Here is a 23,081-nt window from a genome sequence, read left to right on the forward strand (position 1 = left end):
TATACATTACACATTTGAACTCGGTGCAGTTTGATCATTATTCTTCAAATTGAGACTACAGGGTGTGCTGATTTATCACCGATGTTTGTAAAGCATCATACTTACTAGAGAGAGATATGAATAAGACCAGTCTCTCATTTTCGATTAGTTTTGTGTGTGTCTGTAGAAAGAGTGTTCATCCTGTGTATAAGGCAGGTCCACTCAGTAGAAAGAAGCACTACTGACCCAGGCTGCTTTTCACTCCTACGCTGAGTGCTGCTACTTTGAGAGATAAACTCAACCTGACTGACCCTGATGCGGTTTTCATTTTGACAATCATTTTAATCATCATGAGCACCAACTGCTGTTGCTTGGTTAATGTGAACAGGACGTTCACATGTGAAATGGAATATGGCAGTGATTTTTGTCCAATTTTCTATAAACCACAGCAGTAGTGCAGGAATCGTTACCATAAACACTAATTTCAAAATATCTCCCCGAACTGAGAGAAGAATTAAAAGCTTACAATGAAAGCCTAATTAGAACTGGGCAATATGATGATATCCATCCATTTTCTGTACCACTTATCCTACACTGGGCCACAGGGAGACTGGAGATTATCCCAGGGGATTCGGGGCGCAAGGCAGGGGACATCATGGGCAGGGTGCCAATCTGTCAAAGTGCACACTTGCGTGCGCACACACACACACACACACACACACACACACACACACAATTAAGAGATGCCAATCAGCCTACAATACATGTGTTTGGACTGGGGGAGGAAATCAGAGTAGTTGGAGGACACTCTCAAAGCTCAGGGAGAGCATGCAAACTACATACAGACATGCACAAACACACACACACACACACACACACACACACACACAAAAGGTGAAGGCAGGAATCAAACCCCCAACCCAGAGGTGTGGGCAAACATGCTAACCTCTAAGCCACTGTGCCCATGATGATGATGATGATGATGATGATGATGATGATGATGATATATTATATTTTATACAAAGACACTTTAATGTAATGCCCCGAGTATGCATGAGGTAGAGCTCAAAGCACAAGAAGAGTTGCTTTCATGTTTTGTTTTTGAGTCTTATTTTCACCCCATGTCTCTGATTGAGAAGTTGCTCGATTGAACTCGTCTGTTCTCAGTTCAGCCACGATTCATCTGTCTATTTAATTCCTTTTGTGTCGTTATCTAGTTGCAAAGTCTTATCATGTGTTCTGGTCATTAAGTCCAAGCCTTGTTTTCTTGTTTCCCTTTTTCTCAGATTCTTTGTTTTCCAGCTCTGCATATTTTGTGGATTAGATCATTACCTGTTTTTTTTCTAATAATCAATTACTCTAAATTCATGTTGTCTGCACTTTACAATAACAATTCATAGATTGTTTGATTTTACATATTAGTCATATTATCACTCTGCAGATATTGCACACAATTTGTATATCTTTTTTTAGCAACAGTTAGAATCTCTAGTTATTATATTAAGATAAATGAATTAGTTCGAGGATCGTGATATATTTTTGAGTAATTATTTATAAATACAGATTTAAGTGAGATTAATTTTTGTGAGTCATTTGTGAAAGACTATAGTTTGCTGTAGTAGTATTCATACTATTCTTCTTTATTAAGGGAAACACTAGGACTAGACTTTGCCAAACATGTTTGTTTCAAAAGCGTAAGAAAATGTATGGAGTTACTTTTTCACTGAAACTGAATTGCAGCATTCTAAAGAACAACAGCTTTAATAAGACCGGTCTCATCCTGAGGCATTTATTGTTGGCGTGTAATGGTCACACATTTTAATCCTGACTTTATTAGTGGAAGTAAGTGCTGCATTTAGGTTTGGATTAGACTTGAGATTCAAGTGAATGTAGTTTTCTTAATGCAAGGCAGCGGTTTCAAATAATTGTGCATAATTATTGCACATAAGCTACTGGTGCCATATAAAATGCAACAGTGTGTGTGTGTGTGTCTATATAGTGGCTTCTTTGTTTGAAGTGAAGCCAGTGATGTGTTATTTTGGACCAAGTCCAGTACAATATCGAAAAAACCCACTCCCCTACAGAAAGTCTATCCGCTCGCAATCCTTGCTAGCTTAGGGGCATGGGCTGATGGAAAATATGCAGGCCAAAATAGCGATTGAAGGGAGAGCAGGAATGGAGAGATAGCATGGCTCAGATTAAAGGGATGGAATAGGAGCTGCTGAAGAATCTGATAAATAGCAATCGAATTGAAATGCTGATTGAGAGCCTAGGTGATGGCATCTGCCCTGAAGATGCGCTTAGGCCGATCGAAGGGATTTCAGCTAGTCATATTAATATTGTTTAGTGTGTGTGTGTGTGTGTGTGTGTGCATGTGAATCTGCGGTTTCTGCAAAATGATTTGGGTTAGCTATGCATTTGTGCTTATACCAGCATTCAGGATGTTTGTGCTTAGGAAATAAAATAAATAGTTCCTATTTGTTTTGGTGTGAAAAGGAACTATGTAATTCATGGGGCCAGGAATAAAGAAACAGCAAAAAAGAAATGTGGGATAGAGAGAGAGAGAGAGAGAGAGAGAGAGGGAGAAAAGGACCAGCTACATAATCAGTCACACAAACACAAATGTCCAGAATGTGAAGGACAGAGTAAAGATAAATATTGTGTAGAACAGCTCAATAAGGCAGAATAAATAAATAATGATGCAATGGAACGTACTAAAAAAAATACTTGACTGAATAAGTTTGCACACCCCTTTATATTTGCCGATGTGGCTGTTTTCATTCAATCTCATGTTTATAAGAGATAAGTTATTATTATGTCTGTACATTGTGTTGTAAACCATTCACTCTTATTTTATTTCCGAACAATTTCCTCTTGTTTTGATTTTAATATTCACCGAGAACTTGATATTGCCCTCTTTAACTCTCTCCAACTCCATGCCTCTCTCTGTCTTGCAGTTTTGCGGGACGATTTCCGACAGACCCCGAGCGATGTGGTTGTAGCTGCAGGAGAGCCGGCCGTAATGGAGTGTATTCCCCCACGCGGTCATCCTGAGCCCACCATCTCCTGGAAAAGGAATAACGTAAAAGTCAATGACAAAGACGAGAGGATCACTGTAAGTCTGATTTTCTAACATCCTCCTCGTCCGTTTTTTTCCTCCCTCGAAGCCCTTTCATCCACTCCACTCATCCCATGACCGTATCAAATGTGAATGCGTTATTGCTCTTCCGCCTGTTTCTGTTCTCTGTTGTAAAGACCCACACGGATACGCCTAGCACATAAACCCGCATGCTGGCAGCTTTATCTAAATGGGGTTTGGCAGTGCATTTCGAATGCATTAATGGTAGCTCGCTCAGATTTAGGCATTTCATCACATAAAGAGCTGTGTTAGTCTTTATACAGGCATAATAAACTTGCTCTATTGACAGTAGTGCACTGTGCTGCTGTATGAATGTAGGACCATTTTTTTTGCATCTCTGCACAGGGAAAAAATAGAATTTTGCATTATTGGCCATTAGAATACTGATATAAAAATGCTACTGTAGGAGAGTAAATTATTTTGATGTCATTCGAGTAGTACAACTGACCATAGATCAGCAGGACTGAGCATTGCTTTGTGGCTCCACAGATCCGAGGAGGCAAGCTAATGATCTCGAACACCCGCAAGAGTGATGCAGGGATGTACGTGTGTGTAGGAACCAACATGGTCGGAGAAAAGGACAGCGATCCAGCTGAGCTAGTAGTGTTTGGTAAGTTTACAGATCTCTCTCGCTGTCTCGCTCTCTCTCTTACTTTTTCTCTCTCAGTTTCTCACACACTGTTTCTCTGTTTCTCTTGCTTCACTGCTTTTAAGGTCATTTTTTGTTTGTCTTTCAATGTCATTTGTCATCCAGAGAGACCCATGTTTGTGCGGAGACCGATCAATCAGGTGGTCCTGACCGATGACACTGTAGACTTTCAGTGCGAGGTTCAGGGAGATCCAGCGCCCACTATCCGCTGGCGAAGGGAGGAGGGGGAGCTGCCCCGGGGCAGGTGAGCCCCTAATATTCACACATATAAAACCTTTTTCACCAATGAATTACTGCTGTTTAACTTGTGCTGTTGTTGGCTCCTCTCACAGCTCAGTACAGTTTTAAGAGCTGAAGCACTGATTAATTAGATTTCACATACAGCTTAACAGGAATAAATAACAAGCATCAATGAGTTTAAAAGATGTGTGAATCTGCCCACTTTTATGTGTGATCTGCCCACTTTTATAAACACTTGACTTTCTGTTAAGGAGATGAAATACCTGAACTGTTTTTAAACACATAAAAACAATTGTAACACTTTATTTTAAACACTATTGTTAACAATATCGTGTAGTACTTTACTAAAGCCTAGGAACACATTTGGATAAAGGATAAATAAGGAATTACATTTAATGTTATGAATCATTTGCAAACAGCTGACACTGGAGACTCCTTCCATAAAAGTTCAATAAACATCTCCTCATGAACATTTCCAACATGTCAGTGATGTTTTTCTTTGTTATATAGGAGTTGTTACTACACTAATGATAATAATGCTAGTGCTATTCTGTAATATGGTATTAGAATGAATGCATTAAGATTCATATCGTCGCTGTCGGGCGGAATCCTCATATCTCCAAAACCGTTATTTTTCAGGAAATGAAAAAAAAACGCCGTACCTTATCTGCAGTGCACAGGGTTTAGTCCATGTTGCAGTGGATTGTCTTGCGCTAAATTCCTGTCCTCAGACGAGCACCAGAACTAGGAGGGGTCAAGAATTTTTTTTCTTTGAGCCCAGTGTTTTGAAGACATTTACCTCAGAAGACGTGTTGATTCGTTGCGACTCTTATTAAGGAGAAATATGCCGCGAAGCAAGAGGTGGACAGATGAAGTGTCCAATGGAGTTATGAGATTTGCGCTCAAGCTATTTTCAAGACTTTAGATTGGTTAATAACTTGTAAAAATAACAGACCCACGTGGGGACTGACCAATAGCATCGATATGTGAAAAAATATGAAATTGACCAAAGTTGGACATACGAGGTTTCCGCCCGACAGCGACGATTTGTATTTTGAGATGCAGTCAGTACTATTGATAGAGCCGCTGTTATAATAAATCAACATCTTCTGAATAAAAATCTGCTGTTCTTTGGTATAGTCATTCATTATGTAGTATTAATGTAGCACCTCCACAGTAAAGGTTTTATTTAGTAAAATTTCTAAATTAGAAAGAAGAGATATTGTGCATAAACGTTAACAATAATATCTGAAATATGCCATAATGACTAAATCGAACATTTCACTGAATATATAAGGGTGTCTTTCTCTCTCTCTCTCTCTCTCTCTCTCTCTCTCTCTCTCTCAGATTTGAGATCCGGAGTGATAACAGTCTACGGTTGATGCAGGTGAGAGCTGAGGATGAAGGAACCTACACTTGTATGTCTGAAAACAGTGTTGGAAAAGCAGAAGCATCAGGAACACTGCAGGTCCATGGTAAGCCACACACACACACTCACACACACAAACACACACATACACACACACACAAACACACTTTGTATACTCCCACTCATGCTAATGCACACTAGGTCTAAAGCGATGTGACCATTTCATCAACACGTAACTTCATTTCAGATTTAATCCAATCAGCTGCAGCACAAGTGCACTTGCTTCCTTTGCACTGTGCTCATTAAAAAGGGCAAACCGCTCCAGCAACGCTCATTTATTTAGGGCTGCCAGACACAATTAAAGGAGCTCTGTTCAGCTGGAGGCACATCTTGCACCATGAAACATGACTGTAGATTTGGGAATGCTGTTTCATTAAGAAATCCGCACACATAAGTGAAAAGGTGCAGCAACAGAAGACTCGAAGAGCAGAAGAGCAGAAGATTTCATCGTCAGCTGTACGAGCATGCCAGTTGTGGTTGTAATACTAATGGCACTAATGGTTCACTGTATTTTAGCTGTCACTGCTTTTTCTTGTAATTCAGTTCATTAATTCAGTTTGCAGTGAAGAGTACAGTATATCCAGTATGACATATTTTGTTCAGTATTGAGTTAGTACTTAATGCTCTATGTATAAAAGATAAAATTCATTCAACTATCTAGATACTGTAGATTTTAAAGCCTCTTGAGCAAAGCTGTAAAGTCACCAGTCTCTCTCTTTCACTCTCTCTCTCTCACACACACAAACACACATACACACAGGTTCATATCATCCATCTCATTTTCTTTCATTTTTTTTCTTTCCATTCTCCATTTTAGTGGGCCCATCTCGTAAGTACCATTCCATCTCATCATACCGCATGTGTGTGTGTGTGTGTCTGCATGTGGGAAAAGGAAGCCATTGTGATTGCATGTGACAGGGCCGTGACCTTTGGGATTCAGACGCGCCCAGTGCATGATATGAATCTAGAAATGTCTATTTTTTTCCCCCTCACATACTCAAGCCAGTGGTTTTAACATGGTGACAACATTCTAACATATATCACTGTTTATTTACCATGAGAAACTTTAGTTGATTGCTATTTTAGTACCCTCAGTGCAAGGAACAGGACTACTGATTAGTGCTGTCAGAAACAATTTCAGAACATGTACGACGTATTAAGGCAAAACTCTTCGCATTTAAATTTTTAAGCTCTTAACATCTGTCAAAAAATAGTCATTTTCACATATTTTCATATAATTTTTTTTTAATTAATTTCAAAAAATGACCAGTTTATTTTAAGTGTTATTAGATGTGTATGCCATTATTAACAAATGTCATCAAAGTAGATCCATGTTTTAGTATCATGTCTTGCAAACGTGTGTTAGTAGGAACATACAACATAGTGAAAAAGAAGCCTACACAGGGTGAATGAATTCTGTTTGAAGATGAATAGAAGCTTTTTTTTTTCTTTTTGTGGATCATGAGTAGGATCTTATGGATCAAGCTTATTTGGAATACTAAACATTTAAGTAGTTCTGTTATAAATCCTATTAATACTGGGTTTTTTTGCGATGGGGGGGTGAGGGGTAGGGGGTGGGGAGCTAGGATGTTGTAGCACTACACCAAAATTCTTCTGTAGTAAACTGTTTTTAGAGGCCGACCTTCACTTAAGTGATTTATGACATTTTGTTATGTGCCATAAAGTAGTTCCAACCCTCAGCATTCCGTTATGAAGGAGCACAGAGTGTTAGTGAGAAGAGAAAGAGGGAAACACATACAGGATGTGAAAAGATGACGATTGTGTTCACACTGAATAAAACAGTGGAGCCTCTAGAATTATCACTTGAAGACATCAGGGCTTATACGCTAAACTTTACACCATTTTTTTCTTAATATTTTGTGCTGCTGCACTTATGTTGGAATGTGAGATGGAGTATGAGCGAGGACATGCTTATTGTTATTATGGGGATGCAAAAAAGTTCATTCTGTAGCGCAAGGAATGTAAAGGTTGTCAAAGGAAAAGGACTTCAGTTAAATATACTGAGTTCTACTGCGACAGCTGAGTTAAGTGGAATATTATAAAGCCACACAGTTCAAACCTCTGAAGTGCATTTTTCCCCTCAAACCCAGAACAATGTTACAGGCCACAGCAGAAAAGCCAGTGAGGTCTGGCTCGAACCATTTCTCCTGAGCATTTTTCAGAAATAGTATAAAGTCAACAAGCAGCATGCTTTTTAGAGCTTGTGGCTTCTCTACAGTGCAAAGAAAAGGTGAAAAGTATCTGATTAGGTGACTGACAAACATGGATGCTATTTATGTCAAGATCTAACTTTGGAAATTTGTGAAAAATTGTGTAAAAATATCTGTGTAAAGTAGTTCATTCTGCATATCCCATTACAGACCGCTTCCTTTCAGGATCTCTGTTAGTGTCTTGTATGCGCAATAAGAAGAGCAATTTCAGCTTAGCTCCTGGGAACATTTTTGGTTATTCAGGTCAGTTTAATGTCTAATGAAAGTTAGTAATGGTGATGTATGTTTTTCTTAAACACTTATTGCAGGGGCTTCATCAGTTCTGCCTAATTATATAACATTTAAACAGAATGTGATTTCAAACAGATTAAATCCACAAATTTGATTTGCTTTGTAGCTAGAATGAAAATGAGGAGGGATTATAATAGTTCATAGGTTTATAATTTAATCCATTGTAATAAATGTTTATTGTAGATGTTTTTTGTAGATGTCCCTTTCTGTCTGTGTGTTGTTGTACTTCTCGACCTGTTCAGCTGATGGCTTGCTGTTGGACCCTGATGCTGTTCTAACACAGACCTTGTTTTTAAGGCTTGTTCTAACTCTTTGGCTTTTGGATTTTAGTTTTGTGAATTTATATCGCTTTTACACTTCTCATAGGTGTGAGCTTTTTGTTTAGACAGAATGAATTAGATGGTGGGGTTAAAGAGGACTTGAGGAAAAAGAATGAGTGAAAACAGAGGAAACCGAGGGGTTTCTGTCCTACTCTAAAGATGAAGGATCTGTTTCATCATGCACTCAGTGGCAGGCTGTGAAATAATCCAGTGTGCTCATTTCCTTAACTGGCCTCTTCATTAGCATGTGTAAGCTGGGGAACAATAGAGATGAAATAAGCCCATGTAACAGCGGTTTATTCCCGATTTTAAGCCTGCTGCATTGGCCCGCAGCCCCCTAAGCTCATTATGGAAGCAGTGAATCTGCAATAAAGGTCTATTTTAAAAGCCTGTCACTGTGGCCTAGCCAGGGCAAAACTAGTGACACTTTTACAATGCAGTATCATTTATATGTATTGCTTTTTTTCTTGTGAAAGTGGTGCAGTTAGAGCCACGCTGAAACGGCTGATTGGAGAGAAAAAAAGGTCTGTATGTGTTCTACATGATTTTGCTGTAGATAACTCGAATCCTTTAAACACATGTGATGGTGGTTACAGTCTATAGGTCATGTTAATTGTCTGTAGGAGTTTTAATTACATTTGCACCTACTGAAGCGTGGCTTCCCACCATGTCTGTCTGCGCAACTGTCGGAGCATGACAAGTGCCTGTCAGTATCATCCCACTGGGGGTTCTGACTCAGCACACTGGCAGTGGTGTGTTACATGCAGCTTGTGATCTGGTTGATTTTGAGGTGTGCGATTGTGTGTCTGAGTGTTTGTGTGTATCAGGGAGGGGAGGCAGTAGTGTGTTGTGTCTTGGCTGGATGATCAGGGATTTTTTCATGCTGGTTTATTTGTGTTAAGAGTGCTAAGTTCTCATCAGCCCTGGGGGAGTGTATGTGAAAGTGTAGACACAGTATGTGTGTTTTAAAAAAAAAAAAAGTAAAAGCAGAGGTGTTTGGATACACTGGCCGGTTTGATGCTGAAAATGAAAGCATCAAGACACATTTGTTAGCTTACGTTGTGCTTCAGCAGCTTTCCAAATTTCATCGGGAATCTTAGCTCGAGATGCTCTGGTTATAGTGATTAAATAAGATCACTGTTCACATTACAGGTTTCTGTTATTCTCTGCTCACTTTAGTTTCAGATTGCTGTTCTCAGCTGACAGGAGTGAAACCTGAGGTGTAGATTTATGATATTGCAGCCCATCCATCTCATTCCTCAATCTTTTTGTGTAAAAGCTGAGATTCTTTTCTGCTCACCGTTTTAGCAAAACGTCATTGCGTTACCATACACTTTCTGTCTCCTCAAACTAGTCTGCCCATTCTTCTCTAAAATCTCTCTTATCAACAAGGCATTTCTGTTCACAGAACTGCCTGTCACTGGAAATTTTTTTGCCCCCATTCTGTATAAACTCTAGAAACTATGTGTGAGAATCACAGAAGATCAGCATTTTTTTAAAAATGCTCACTCTAGGCAGTCTAACACCAACAAATTAGCCGTGATCAAAGTCACTGAGATCTCTGAGATCATTGTTTGATGTGAACATTAACTAAAGCTCTTGACCTGTATTTGTATGATTTTCTGTATTGCGTTGCTACCACACGATTGGCTGATTGGATCATTGTATTTTCCATATAGTATTAAAAAAAAATACAGTAGGATCATTTGCAATATTTTTGGAAATGCTTTCTCACTCTTTCACCCTCTGCTCGTTTGAACAGTAACAACATATAATAAATCTCCTGCATATAGCAAGTAGAATCCAGGAAAAAACTTTATTTTCTTATTGTAACTCTTTTTACCAGAGGCCAAAAAAAGGAATTTGTTCCTCTTTGTTGTGTTCAGCAGTGAATTTCTTTGTCATGTCATACTCCACAGTGGTGGTTAATGACTCAACTGTAAGTAGACACTCAAGGGTTTAACAATCGGTAGTTAAATTTGTTTTTACATAGCCTATTAGGGGCGATATATTCATAGAAATATGAATTCCAGTTAGTTTTTTCACACAAATCTTTCCATCTTTAAAGTTAAGGCCGGTTCTCGTCAAGAAATTTGTGTCCTCATACAGAGGTAAAAACACAGAAGGTCGACCCATTCCACTGGTAGACTGGAGCACTAATACTACTGACAATACCTACTGTTTTTTTATTTTTAGCCCATCTAAAGAGGGCTCTTAAATAAATACATATTTTTGAAGAGGGTGCTCTTAGATAAAGATGATTTTTAAAGAGGCTACTTGTATATGGAAATGAACAATGTTTCCTGTTACATAAATGACCTAATCTCTTACCATTAAGCATTTCATAAATGTTTGTTTTGGTTGCATCAGCCTTGCTGAGAGTGGATGATGGGATCAATACACACAGGTGTAGAGATGGCTATTGAAAACTCAGGAAATTGAAATCATTACTTGCTCTGTTTGCGTTAAGCTCCTTTAGAGTTGGGTGAAGACTTATAGAGAGGAAGGATGTGTTGTGTTTCTGACCTCTCTGCTAACCTCCTGACCTCTGTATCCCACCTCACTGTTGGATTTCCATCCTTTCCAGAAAGCTTCACGCTTGCAAGCTGTGCTTTGGCAGCACCCTGCTCTTGCTCTGATTGTTTATTTACTGTGCGGCCAACGAGGCAGCTGTTGACTGAGAGAGAGAAAGAGAGAGAGCATGATAGAGGCAGAAAGACAGAGAGAGAGGACATGAGAGATGGAGTTAACAATGGCAAAGTGCTTGTTAGATGCATTTACAGAGAAGGTGTTGATGTTTCAAAGCACACTAACCTGATGGATTGCCCTAAAATAAATTTGTGACATAAAGCTAAAGAGGACATTTTGCCTCACTGCGACTTAACACAAGGCGTCAGGGCTGGCAATTTGCTCTGGACGTGTGTGAAAGAGAGAAACGATTTGCGAAGAAGAAATCAATTAACCATTGAAGGTTAGAAATGGTAGCATCACCCCTCCTCAAGCGTGTGCTAAAGAGTGATAGATCTGGGTTTAATCAATATGCCCCTCCTTCAACCGTCGGCAAAAAGCACGTCCAGAAGGAGATCACACAGGAAGTGTGCTAGCGTGGGGGCTTGTGCCCACGCAGGGCATAGTTCAGCAGGGAAGGCATCTTTACAGACGGCTGCAGGCAAGATAAAGCCTCAGATTAACATCCACCAGCAAGAGGCATTGATCACACTCAAACCGAGGACAAGCAGAAAGCACAGCAGGAGAGAAAAAGAGATTGACATGCAAGAGAAGTCATGTTGCATATTTTTGTAGATTCTGAATTTTTCTGGCAAATCCTGTATTCATAAACTTACTGACTGAAGTAATCATATGTATCCTCTCCTAACTATCTGTATCCTATCCTATAACTTAGAAGTCAGAATTTTTGATCTCTGTGATTTCAAGCAACAAAGAGTGCATAAACCATCCAACCTTCAATGTTTGTCTTTGGTAAGCAGCAATTTGCAATTTAGCTGGGATGAGTGATATATTTACCTTCTCAAACCTGTCAACTGTTATAGGTTTAACAATAAATATGTCTGTATATTGCTTGATGTAGTAGATACAGTGTAATTCATTTAGGTATGAGGTGTAACTATGGCTGCATCTCAGTAAGCTCTCTACATCGGTATATATACGGTATATATACGTATATATATATATATATATATATATATATATATATATATATATATGTATATATATATATATGACATCAGACTCTGACAGACTCCCACTATGACACTTTTGGACTGCAGACTGTGAACGGAATTTGTGTCCATGTTCAGCATTGAGTGTCTTTGCCGTGTCACACTCCACAGTGGTGAATAACGGCTTACATGAAAGTAGATACAAAGGTTTGTTATTTTCTACACAAATCTTTATATCTTCAGCGTAAATGGTGCTATCAAACCGTTGTGTGCTCGTTGAGATACCCCAAGTGCTTGTTTATAACCATGTAACATTTGTAGGTGTTATATTCAACCACTAAAATTCTGTGTAAGGTTATCCCAACAGTAAAAACAAACATCTCACGCTGAAAGCCAACAGTGTCTTGACTCATTTTATATCACACTTACAGAGATAAAATAGAGATAAAATATTTCATTTGTTTATACTGATCGAAAATTTCCAACAAGCCGATTTCCATTCTGTCTGTGGTGCACTGGTAAAAACTTTATCGTATATAAGATGCTTAAAGCATTCTCCATGCACATGACCGTAAACTTGGAACATGAAACTTGTTAGATTCACAGTGCATAATTACAGAATCGTCACTGGTACCTCAAGTAGGATTGTAGGCAAGCTAGAGGATTTATTTTTAAATCAGTAAACACTTAAAAGTTGATAGACTCAAACAAACTGTATATACAGTGACAAAGTTACAAATCTCTACAAGGTCCCTAAATTTGTAGAGGTTGATGGAGAGATTGTCCACTTTTTTTTTTTTTTTTTTTAGCTGAGAGGCTTTATAAAATATGACAGCATTTCCAGGAAGAGAACACATTAAACATTTATGTGCCTTGGTATTTGTGGTGCATTTTGGGAGTATTTTAGGGAGCAAACCTTCAGGTGCACGGGAAAGAAACGCCAATTGAGAAAGACAGCTCTTAATATGGTAGACATGGCAGCCCTTAAAATGGCAGACAATGGTCACAAATGATGAGTTACAACTTTAAACCCTGTTTAAGACAAAACAGACTTGTTATAAAAAAATGTTAATAAACAGAAGAAGCTGAAAAATATCTTAGAAGTGTCACACCGGATTAGCAGATACTCATTCCACAGCGCCAGCTTGCAAGTATTTTCACAGCTTTGTTAAAGCAAATACAGTACATGAGAATTCTCCTTTTATTTAACAGACTATTAAACACAGATTACTCACCTTGTTTGATCAGATAAAAATATCATTCTAATTTGCTTCATTTACTTTCCTCTATAATGACTTAAACTAGAAACAGAGGGAAGAAACAGAGTGAGGTCTGTATGTAGAAATGTATGCAGTTATGTTTAGATAGTATGTGGGTGAAGTATCACATTTATGATGAAGCTTGGTGTCGTAAGTAAGAGACATAAACAAACCAGATTATAAAGACATTCTTAGTTGTTCTGGGCCCAAATCTCTGGGGACTTTATCAATGTTTTTGTACTCCAAGTCCCCATTAGGAGACAAAACAAAAATCTTCTCTTGGAAATTTGATCTCTCACAACAAACACTTTTCCGATCTGAGCTGCTTATTTAGTTGCACAGGCCTGAATCCCACAGGCTCTTAGATGTGTAGGGCTTGTTATGGCACTCCCACACACACACACACACACACACACGCACGCACACACTCACAATCACACACGCATTCACACATACACACAACACACAAACAGAGAGCTAGTCCTGTGTAAGCCCACACAATTCCAATAGAGAATTATTGCTCATTGTATTCTGTGCCGTTTATTCTGTATGAGGCAGTAGAAGAATAAAACCCTTCCAAAATGGTGCTCTTCAACCCACATGAAATTTAATCAGCCAATATTTCAGCAACAAATACATTCACATCCGTGGGGATCCAACAATGTATTATGTTCTAAGATATGTTTCTCTTATCAATGTAATTGACAAAATAGAGTTTACATATGCATATATTGAACCAGCAGTATAACTGGCTTGACATACAGCTATGGCTGAAAATTTTTCTGGGTTAGTTGTCAGTGCTGCTTTCTGCTGATCTCACAATCTAAATAAGGCTTTCAGTCAGAACATACTTCATCATGCACTGGTGGCCCTGAAACCAAGCATACATGCTCATTATCACTCATGCTGGCTTTACTGCATGACACACACTTGAAACTTTACAGCAGATGTAACACCAACCGAGCTTGATATATCTAAAACTTTTTAAAGAAAGAATGCTATCTTGTGCTGGTCTCCAGTTCCTCCTCAGATTGTGGTTCGTCCCCGGGATCAAATCTCAGCGCTGGGACGTACCGTGACGTTCCTGTGTGGCACAAAGGGAAACCCACCACCTGCAGTGTTCTGGCAAAAAGAAGGGAGCCAGGTAAGAGAGGGCAGATGCTCATCAGGCTCTCTAAGAGCTTTAAAGTAGAACTTTCAGTCTTGCCTGAAGTGTAAAATATTTTACATTATTTGTGTTACCTCTAAATTCTTAAATATCTTTGGATCATTGAGTATTGTGTGCTTTTATATGCAGACATTTAGTTAAATGTTAGTGCAGACAGAAATGTAGACAGTGTTTACTGCTACTATGAACACATCTGCCAGGTCTTAAACTAGGCATATGTACATATATACGAAAGGAAGTGAGGCACGTGAGTAGGCTGGATGCATTTATTTGTTTGTTGTGACAAATCGTAGTCGGAAATTCAAGCTAAGGTCAAAACAGGGACAGACTTGTTAAAACAAGACAAAGCCGTAATCATAAACTGGGAAAAAATGCATGGGTCCTAACTACAAGAGCAGAGCTCATAAAGAGAGAAATACAGAAAGTGATTAAGGAAAAGAGACAGACAGGCGACAAAGACAGAAGTTATTTTAGTCAGCCACACCCCAAAAAAAATTGTCTATATATTTTATATATAGTTGGATATATTGACAAGATATATGTTGTATAATTATAATGTTTAGAGCCAGGAATTTTTGGAGAAAGTGTATACTCTGGAGTTGGTGAAGAAGTTTAATGTTTTCTTGAATGCAAAGCTTAAAGAGAGAGACAGACAGACAGACAGACAGACAGATAGAGAACAATCACATAATCGGTTAACGGATATAGACAACAAATCAAGAAACTTTAGAGTGACATTGGTCAGAACCAGAGGGCAGGATGAGGGGGTCAGTGAATAATCTCCAAAAATGGAACACATACACACACACAAACACACACACACACACACACACACACACACACACACACACACACACACACACACACACACACACACCTCCCCCTAGCCAGCTCAGACAATGGAGCAGCTGTCAGTGTTGCCTCCTTTTGCATGAAGAAGGCTTCTTATCCTCAACCTTTTGTGCATGACCCCTGTCTCTCTGTCTCTTTGACACCCTACACACATAAACCCTTAACCACCAGATGAGTTAGCCCTGCTATTGTTCTTTAATGTGTACATAAATCTTAATACTCGTTCGGATTTTACATCCAAACAACAACTATTACACTCATTGTTATAATGTTCTTTACAAATGCAAATGGACTGCCCTGTTTTATGTATTCTGTCTATTTTCTTACATCTTCTTGGTATAGAATTGAATACATAACTCATGTTGGTAAGACTTTGATATCTAAGTCATCCATTTTGATTTGAGATCTTTAATATCGTTTGTATTGTTAGCAGTGAAGGTTAGGGGTTAGAATTTTACTGATACCTTTCAAGATGCCATTATAAAGCTTAATAATAATTCACATACTGAATGTGCATGTTTATGTATATCATTATTTTATTCCTATAGTCTGAATAGAAAACCTATTGAAATATTGTGGTATAATATTTATAATAATACAGCAGACTACAATTAAAAAAAATCTTTAACGTATTTATTTGCTTTGGTTCTATAATGTTTTTATCACATGAATTTTTATAATATTTTTTTCTCAGATGCTGATGTTCCCCAGCCAGCCTCCAGCACAGTCAGGTCGCTTCTCAGTGTCACTGAGTGGTGAGCTCACCATTAGCAATGTGCACAGTGAGGATTCTGGGTATTATATCTGCCAAGCCATCAGCGTTGCAGGGAGTGTCCTCACCAAAGCCCTGCTGGAAGTAGAAGACGGTGCGTAAACATCCCTGTGTAGTTGGGCTGCTCATTTTATTTGTGTAACCATCATATACATCATCCTTCACCCTAACACAGAGCCAATAACAAACGACTGGTATTTTAATATCAGCCTAACAACATTAAGCTTCCGGGTGCATGGATGTAATTGTATTATTTGTACATGACCTTATCACAGCAAGCTTTACCCGGTGTGGCTCATTTTCACCCGGAAAATACATTAAAACCTCTTCAAAGAGTTCCCAAATTAAAAATTCCACATCCTCAAAGGAGTGAGCAGCAGGAGGCAGGGGAGACGTAATCAAAAAGGACAAGCCGTCGTCACACTATGCAAATAGCCCGACAACGTTTGCCTACTCCCTTCTGCTCCCCAATGACCGATAAACTGTTTATGCATCTTGTGTGGACTTGTGTGTGTGTGTGTGTTAATGCAGACACATGCACATCTCTGCATGCTGCAACACCATCACAAACAGACCCCTTGTAAACCAGAATAATGACTCTGACTAACTGTGGGCATCTGAGAAGCTGTCAATGCTAATACAAATCACACCCAGTGCCATGTGAGCAACACTCTTATAGATCTCTCTTTATATTGAATTTCAAAATAAAAAGCCAGCTGTTTTAAAATATCATATTTTTCCAACGATGAGTAATGAGCGCTGTTTGTTTATTACTGTGCAATGAGTAGTAAATGAATACTAGACTATTTTTCCGATCATCTGTGCAGGCAGTAACCCGGAGAGATGGCGTTGTAAAATGGGCTTTGGTTAAAACAAATACGTTATTAAACAAAGTGATTAGATTATATTCAGATAAATTCTGTTTCTTTGAAAACCTGTATGCAATTTTGTAATGATGTGATTAACTTTCACAAAGACACACAAAATTCAAGGTCAATTAAATCTGTCGCCTTCATAAGAACACTTTATGAGTGAGCATTTATGACTTTTCTAATATAATACTATGAGTTAATACCTGTTTCATTTGTTGTTTAATTCATGTTGCATAGTGTTTGTAGTTATAAAACAAACATGTTTGTACATGTTTGTAGTTATAAATCCGTTCACCCGGACTTGCGTTTTTTGTTATGATTAAAATTTTTCGCTCAGTTATGTTTAGATAGTATGTGGGTGAAGTATCACATTTATGATGAAGCTTGGTGTCGTACTGTAAGTAAGAGACATCCACAAACCAGATTATAAGTAATGCAATATGGCTTTTCCTGAGGAGGAATATACCTAATGTTTTGACTAAAGAATGCTAGGAATCAGCACTGCGACAGCAAGAGCACTTAAAATCTTAACATCATTTTGTGCTTCACCACAGGTTCCTTTATTTATGTCCATGAAATTTGTAACTAAACTAGCAAAGAAAGAACACTCTTAAGAGCTCTGAATGATACTCCAAAACATAGACAAAGTGCCAAATACCATTCTAACTATGTACGCTCATTACATTTACATTGCATTTACATTTGTGGCATTTGGAAGACTTCCCTATTCAGAGCAACATACAAAACTGTTTTAAAGTACAAAAGTGCTTTGAAAGTGTTTTCACCACATAGGGTATAACATTATTACATTGTAGTTCCTACATCAGCCTCAAAAGAAGAGTGATTTTAGTTGTACATTTGTGATACGAATATGTACAACCAGGAAAAAACATTTCCTACAGAAAATCTTTACCTTCACAAAATGTAACCAAAATTTTAAATCTTAAATCTTAACACCTCCTTTTGTTTAAGTCTAAATCCCTCATTTTCAGCCCAGAAACTTTAATTTCTGGCTATTTACCTTATTAGCAACACGTCAGCATTATACAACTGTGTTCAATTTAATTGCCCAGAATCTCTTAAACGACAAAAACTCAAACTGGTGTTTATGTTGCTTTTAACACATACATGACCTCGTCATTTCTTCAAGCGAATATGTGTGTTTTAACCATGTCTTTGAAAAGCATTTCCCAGCTGTTGCTAAAAAGAGAATGCTAAATGCTGAAGTAACTGACAAGTCAATTATTTATCAAAACCCCGGGTCAACATAAGGACCATTTTTGCCGTGAATAATTTATTCACTAAAGCTTGGAAATAACACAAATACATGATGCACTGCAGTGAAGACATGCTGACATGGGCTGCAGAATGCCGTAGGTCATGAAGTAATGCACTGCAGCACTGCTTCAAAACTCATAATTCATCCTAAAAGCCGATACATACATTATAACTCAGCACTATGCAGATGGAGCTAGCGCATATATCTGGCTTCTTGCCATTTAATAGCACAGGGAAATTGATGATTGCTGCTAACGATCACAGTTTCTTCCAGCTCCATCTCACTGTCCCAGTTTTAAATCTATAGTAATGATTTAATGGACTTAAGCGCAGTACAAGGTTTTCCTGTCCTGCTTAGTGCTACATTATTTCAACTCTCAGGTTGTGACTGAAGAGTAGACAACTTAAGTGAAACAAGTGCATTAGCGGTTGCATTTCACTTCTTCTTGCTCCAATGACTTCTGCTTAACTCTGCACATACCCAGAGTATACAGTAGCTTGAAAAACAGATGCATGGTGCTTTTAAACTTAATAGTGCCCATCAAATTGTCTGAATTCAGTTGTGTTGTGGTATTGCTCCTTATGTCAGTAAACATGCATCTTTCTTACTGACACACTGATTAATTTTGGGGACATGGTAGCTTAGTGGTTAAGGTGTTGGACTATTGAATGGAAGGTTGTGAGATTGAATCCCAGGTCTACCAATCTGCCAATGCTGGGCCCCTGATCAAGGACCTTAACCCGCAATTGCTTAGCTGTTTAAAATGAGGTAAAATGTAAGTCACTCTGGATAAGGTTGTCTGCCAAATGCTGTAAATATATAATAAACTGTCAATGTAAAAGTATGAATGTTGATTATAGCATCACTCAGTGTTCAATATATATACCATGTCATTCTTGTCTCATATCTAATTAACTTTTTCATTCGTTTGAATTTAGCTCCATCGGATCGGGTCCCACCTATCATCCGTCAAGGCCCAGCCAATCAGACGCTTGCTCCCGGTGCCACTGCCCAACTGCAGTGTTATGTAATGGGCAACCCATTACCCAGCATTCAGTGGGAACGAGATGGTCAGAGAATCCTGGGAAATGACGAGCGCTTCAGCTTGATGGAGAATGGCAGCTTACAAATCACAGTCCTACAGGTACTTTACAAAGTGAATATGCATGTTTTTTTATAAACATTATTACCCTAGAGACATTAGCATATGGTATTTCAAATCGAACCTATTCAGCATGTTAGGTTTCATAGTTAACTGTCTTATCTGACAGTCACCATATGCTCTTGCACTGGGTTTGAAAATTCACGTCTGCAGTTCAGCTCACCTGCAAATCTGTTGTGCACTTCAGCCTGTAAAACATGGCCATGTCTGTCTCAGAAAGCAACAGAAAGGACCGAGACAGAACATCAGCACAACAGGTGTGCTTGCGACTCCAATTTATGATGGGGTCAGGAGAGCTGGGCTTCATAAAAAGAGCTAGTGTAGTTTGCAGCTGACCCAGCCTGTCAAGCAAGAGAGACCTACAACAATAAGAAGACTGATTTTGACTTTACTCTACTTGGGCTGTCAGATTTCTTTAAAAGTTGATCACAGATTTTAATTATACTTTTATTACTTAGACGATGGAAAATATATAACTATATTCAACTACATTTTGGATTTCTGTAAAATATTTGAGGGCTTATCTACAAACAGCTATCTACAAACAGAATATTTGCAGTAGTGGTATGTTGTATATTTGTATCTCATGTAAACCACAGAAAGTTTAATTTACAATTTGATAGAGACAAATGTATAGAGAAAATAAAATCTTATCATAGAAAAAAGTATCATCTATGTAACTTTTATTTATCTACAAAATTGATTTCATGATTTTTAGCTAGATTTGACCTTTTTTGTTTAAATACTGATCTTTCCATGCCCATTTCATTGATATTTAGCCTGTTTTCCTGATATCTAGTTAGATATTACTGATATATATCTATATCTACATCTAACTAATATTTAGCAAGATTTAACTTTTTTTTAGATTGTATTGATAGTTAGCTAGACTATACTGATATTTATCTACAATCTACTGATATTTAGCCTGTTTTTTTTATATCTAGCTATACATTACTGATATTTATTTCGATTTTACTTAGTTAGCTATATTCTACTTATATCTAGCTAAACCAGGGGTCGGCAACCTTAAACACTCAAAGAGCCATTTGGACCCGTTTCCCACAGAAAAAAAAAAAAACACAGGGAGCCACAAAACCCATTTGACATCTAAAATGAAGATAACACTGCATATATCGTTTTTTTACCTTTATGGAAAGTATAGAAAAAACTGTAGTGTGTTGCATTTATGAAATCAGTGAACTGCTACCGAGTAAACGAAATTTTATTTCTGCAAGCAAACAAAAATATTTTGAACAGTTTGAACTAACCTTAACAAAAAAGATGCTGGGTTGAAGGTTACTTTCGAATAAAATGTTCAATGTCTAATTGAGTCCTCTTCGTATTCATGACATCAAAACTTGCCGGCTGCAGCAAACCAAAACTGCGTCTGTTTCTGTGTGTTGGATTTGGCAAGTCGGCAGTTATGAAGCATATTTTGATTGCCAAAAAAATTAAACACGGTTTATTTTAATGTTACAAGAGCATAAGCTTAGAATTTCATTTTTAAAAAACTAACTAACTAAAATAAAATACATTTAAATTAAATATTTATTTTCCAAATCTACAGGGAGCCGCAGCAGAGGGATGAAAGAGCCACTTGCGGCTCTGGAGCCGCAGGTTGCCGACCCCTGAGCTATACTTTAAGGATATTTAGCTTGAAATTACCTTTTTAGATAGATTTCATTGCTATTTAGCTAGATTATACTGATGTATACCTATGTTTAACTGATGTTTAGCCAGTTTTTCTGATATCTAGTTAGATTCTACTGTTGCTTATTTAGATAAGACTGATATTTAGCTAGATCTAATCATTATCTAACAAGACTTTATTGATAGTTTGCTCAGTTGTTGTACTGATAGTTTGCTCAGTTGTTGTACTGGTACTTCCCTACATTGCACTGATATTTAGCCTGTTCTTTTGATATATAGCTAGATTTTACTGATATTTGCCATTTAATTGATATTTAGGTTAATTAGTTACTACACAGGGATGTCAAACGTCCAGATAAGAATATTTGGCTTTGAATTAATAATTAGAATTATATTATAATGTGAACAGTGTTTTTTTTTATTGAATCTTGTCGTGACAGCCCTTTTAAACATAGCTATAGCACTAGCTCTGTTGTGTGTGTGTGTGTGTGTGTGTGTGTACCTAAGGGATAGCTACCGTGAGTGTGGATGTTGGGTTAATTGATTGTGGCCTGGACAGATTAACGACTGCTCAGCCTTTAATTAAATTCTCATTCAGATGTACAGCAAGTCACAGGGTAAAGTCATGATGTAATCTTTATGGGCTACTGTACACTTTGCAGTCCTTTCCTGTAATCTGTGGCCACCAGTGAGTAACAGATTAAAATATACACAGGCTAGTTTTTCTTTATATCTCCTGCATTTATTTCAATGAGCTGTTGTTTGATTAGCATCCATCTCTTCTGAAACAATATTGTATTTTAAAGGGCTCTTAAAAAGAAAATGACAGAAAGATAGATAGATAAATAGAGAGAGAGAGAGAGAGAGAGAGAGAGAGAGAGAGAGAGATGTCAGAGTTTACTGGAATCAGCAAACGTAGAATGAGAGAGTGTAGAAGGTGAAAACAAGAAAAGAGGAGATTTGAGAAGCAGTGAAAATATTTAGCTCCCTGTTGTTTTTCCACTCATGCATTTTTAATCTCGTGTTTAACGTTCAAGGCTGCCAGCCATATAAATTCAGTAGACACCTACCGAGCATGCATCACAGCAGAGATTTGGTCAAAAAAATTATCTAATATGAAAAAGTGTTTGAGGAAAGTGATAGAAGTTGTAGAAAAGAGTGCCAGTATGGCTTCAGTTTGCAATTTCTTTCTCTATCATATTCTTTCTCACACATGCTGTCACAACTTCCTCACACTTCTCTGAACAGACTCCAACAGCGCTAGAGAAAATAAGGCATCATTACGTTCCCACACAATGCCAGAAGACACAGACAGATGACAAATTAAATGAGAAAGCAACATAAAGTGTCTCAGTAAGGTGTTGGGCCAGTGTACACCTCAAGAACAACTTGGCATAGACTCTACAAATCTCTGGGAGTGTATTGGAGAATCAACAGCATTCTTCCAAAAGATGTTGCATTAGTTTTAATAATGCTGATTAAGAACAGTGTCTAATTCATGTCTCCCTACAATGTTCCATTCAAGTTTAGATTTAGAGACTGTAAAAGCCATGGCATAGACATTGGCATATCCTATACAGAATTTTCCTCCTTATCAAACATTTTGGTGAGCTGTTATTCCTTAGGTAAATGTGCTGTGTAGTCCTGGAGTAACTTTGTATTGACTAGCAGTGATCCTTCTATCTAAATAGACATGATATTTCAGCAAAAATACATGCTCCCCACAACATAACAGTGCCATAATTTTTCTCTTAATTTGCCATCCATCTGTATGTTGTTGTTCAAACAGCTGCATTCTGCAACATATACGGTGGTGGCTTTATTGATGACATAACAGTCAGTAATATAAAATTTTGTTGCTGTTATTTGGACCTGCTTTCAAAAGATGATCTTAATATCTTTCAAGATCTATCTATCGTCAATCTACTGAGAAATAGTCGGGTCGTAAGTATTTGTAGAGTGACTCAATTTTTGAAATTTTGCCTTTGTACAGCACCACTAAGGAATTAAAATGAATTCTAGACTTTAATCTTAAATTCCTGGGATTAACCATTTAGGAATTACACGCATTTGTTGCATACTGTAGACCCCCTATCATCACAGGCT

General features: G+C 37.9%; 1 protein-coding gene across 2 annotated transcripts in view; it reads left to right on the forward strand.

Moving 5' to 3' along the window:
- The window catches only part of robo3 (roundabout, axon guidance receptor, homolog 3 (Drosophila)), a 79,061-nt gene that overhangs the window by 32,953 nt on the left and 23,027 nt on the right, over window positions 1-23,081 (forward strand). Inside the window, exons 3-10 of one of the 2 annotated variants that reach the window (XM_060895814.1) lie at window positions 2,937-3,094; window positions 3,608-3,728; window positions 3,873-4,011; window positions 5,355-5,482; window positions 6,254-6,265; window positions 14,237-14,361; window positions 15,932-16,103; window positions 19,099-19,304. In XM_060895814.1, the coding sequence (XP_060751797.1) occupies window positions 2,937-3,094; window positions 3,608-3,728; window positions 3,873-4,011; window positions 5,355-5,482; window positions 6,254-6,265; window positions 14,237-14,361; window positions 15,932-16,103; window positions 19,099-19,304 (1,061 nt within the window). The remainder of the gene's footprint in view (window positions 1-2,936; window positions 3,095-3,607; window positions 3,729-3,872; window positions 4,012-5,354; window positions 5,483-6,253; window positions 6,266-14,236; window positions 14,362-15,931; window positions 16,104-19,098; window positions 19,305-23,081) is intronic. The other variant, XM_060895815.1, reaches the window with a different exon arrangement.

The sequence above is a fragment of the Tachysurus vachellii genome, chromosome 20 (genome assembly GCF_030014155.1).
Source record: "Tachysurus vachellii isolate PV-2020 chromosome 20, HZAU_Pvac_v1, whole genome shotgun sequence".
Taxonomy (NCBI): domain Eukaryota; kingdom Metazoa; phylum Chordata; class Actinopteri; order Siluriformes; family Bagridae; genus Tachysurus; species Tachysurus vachellii.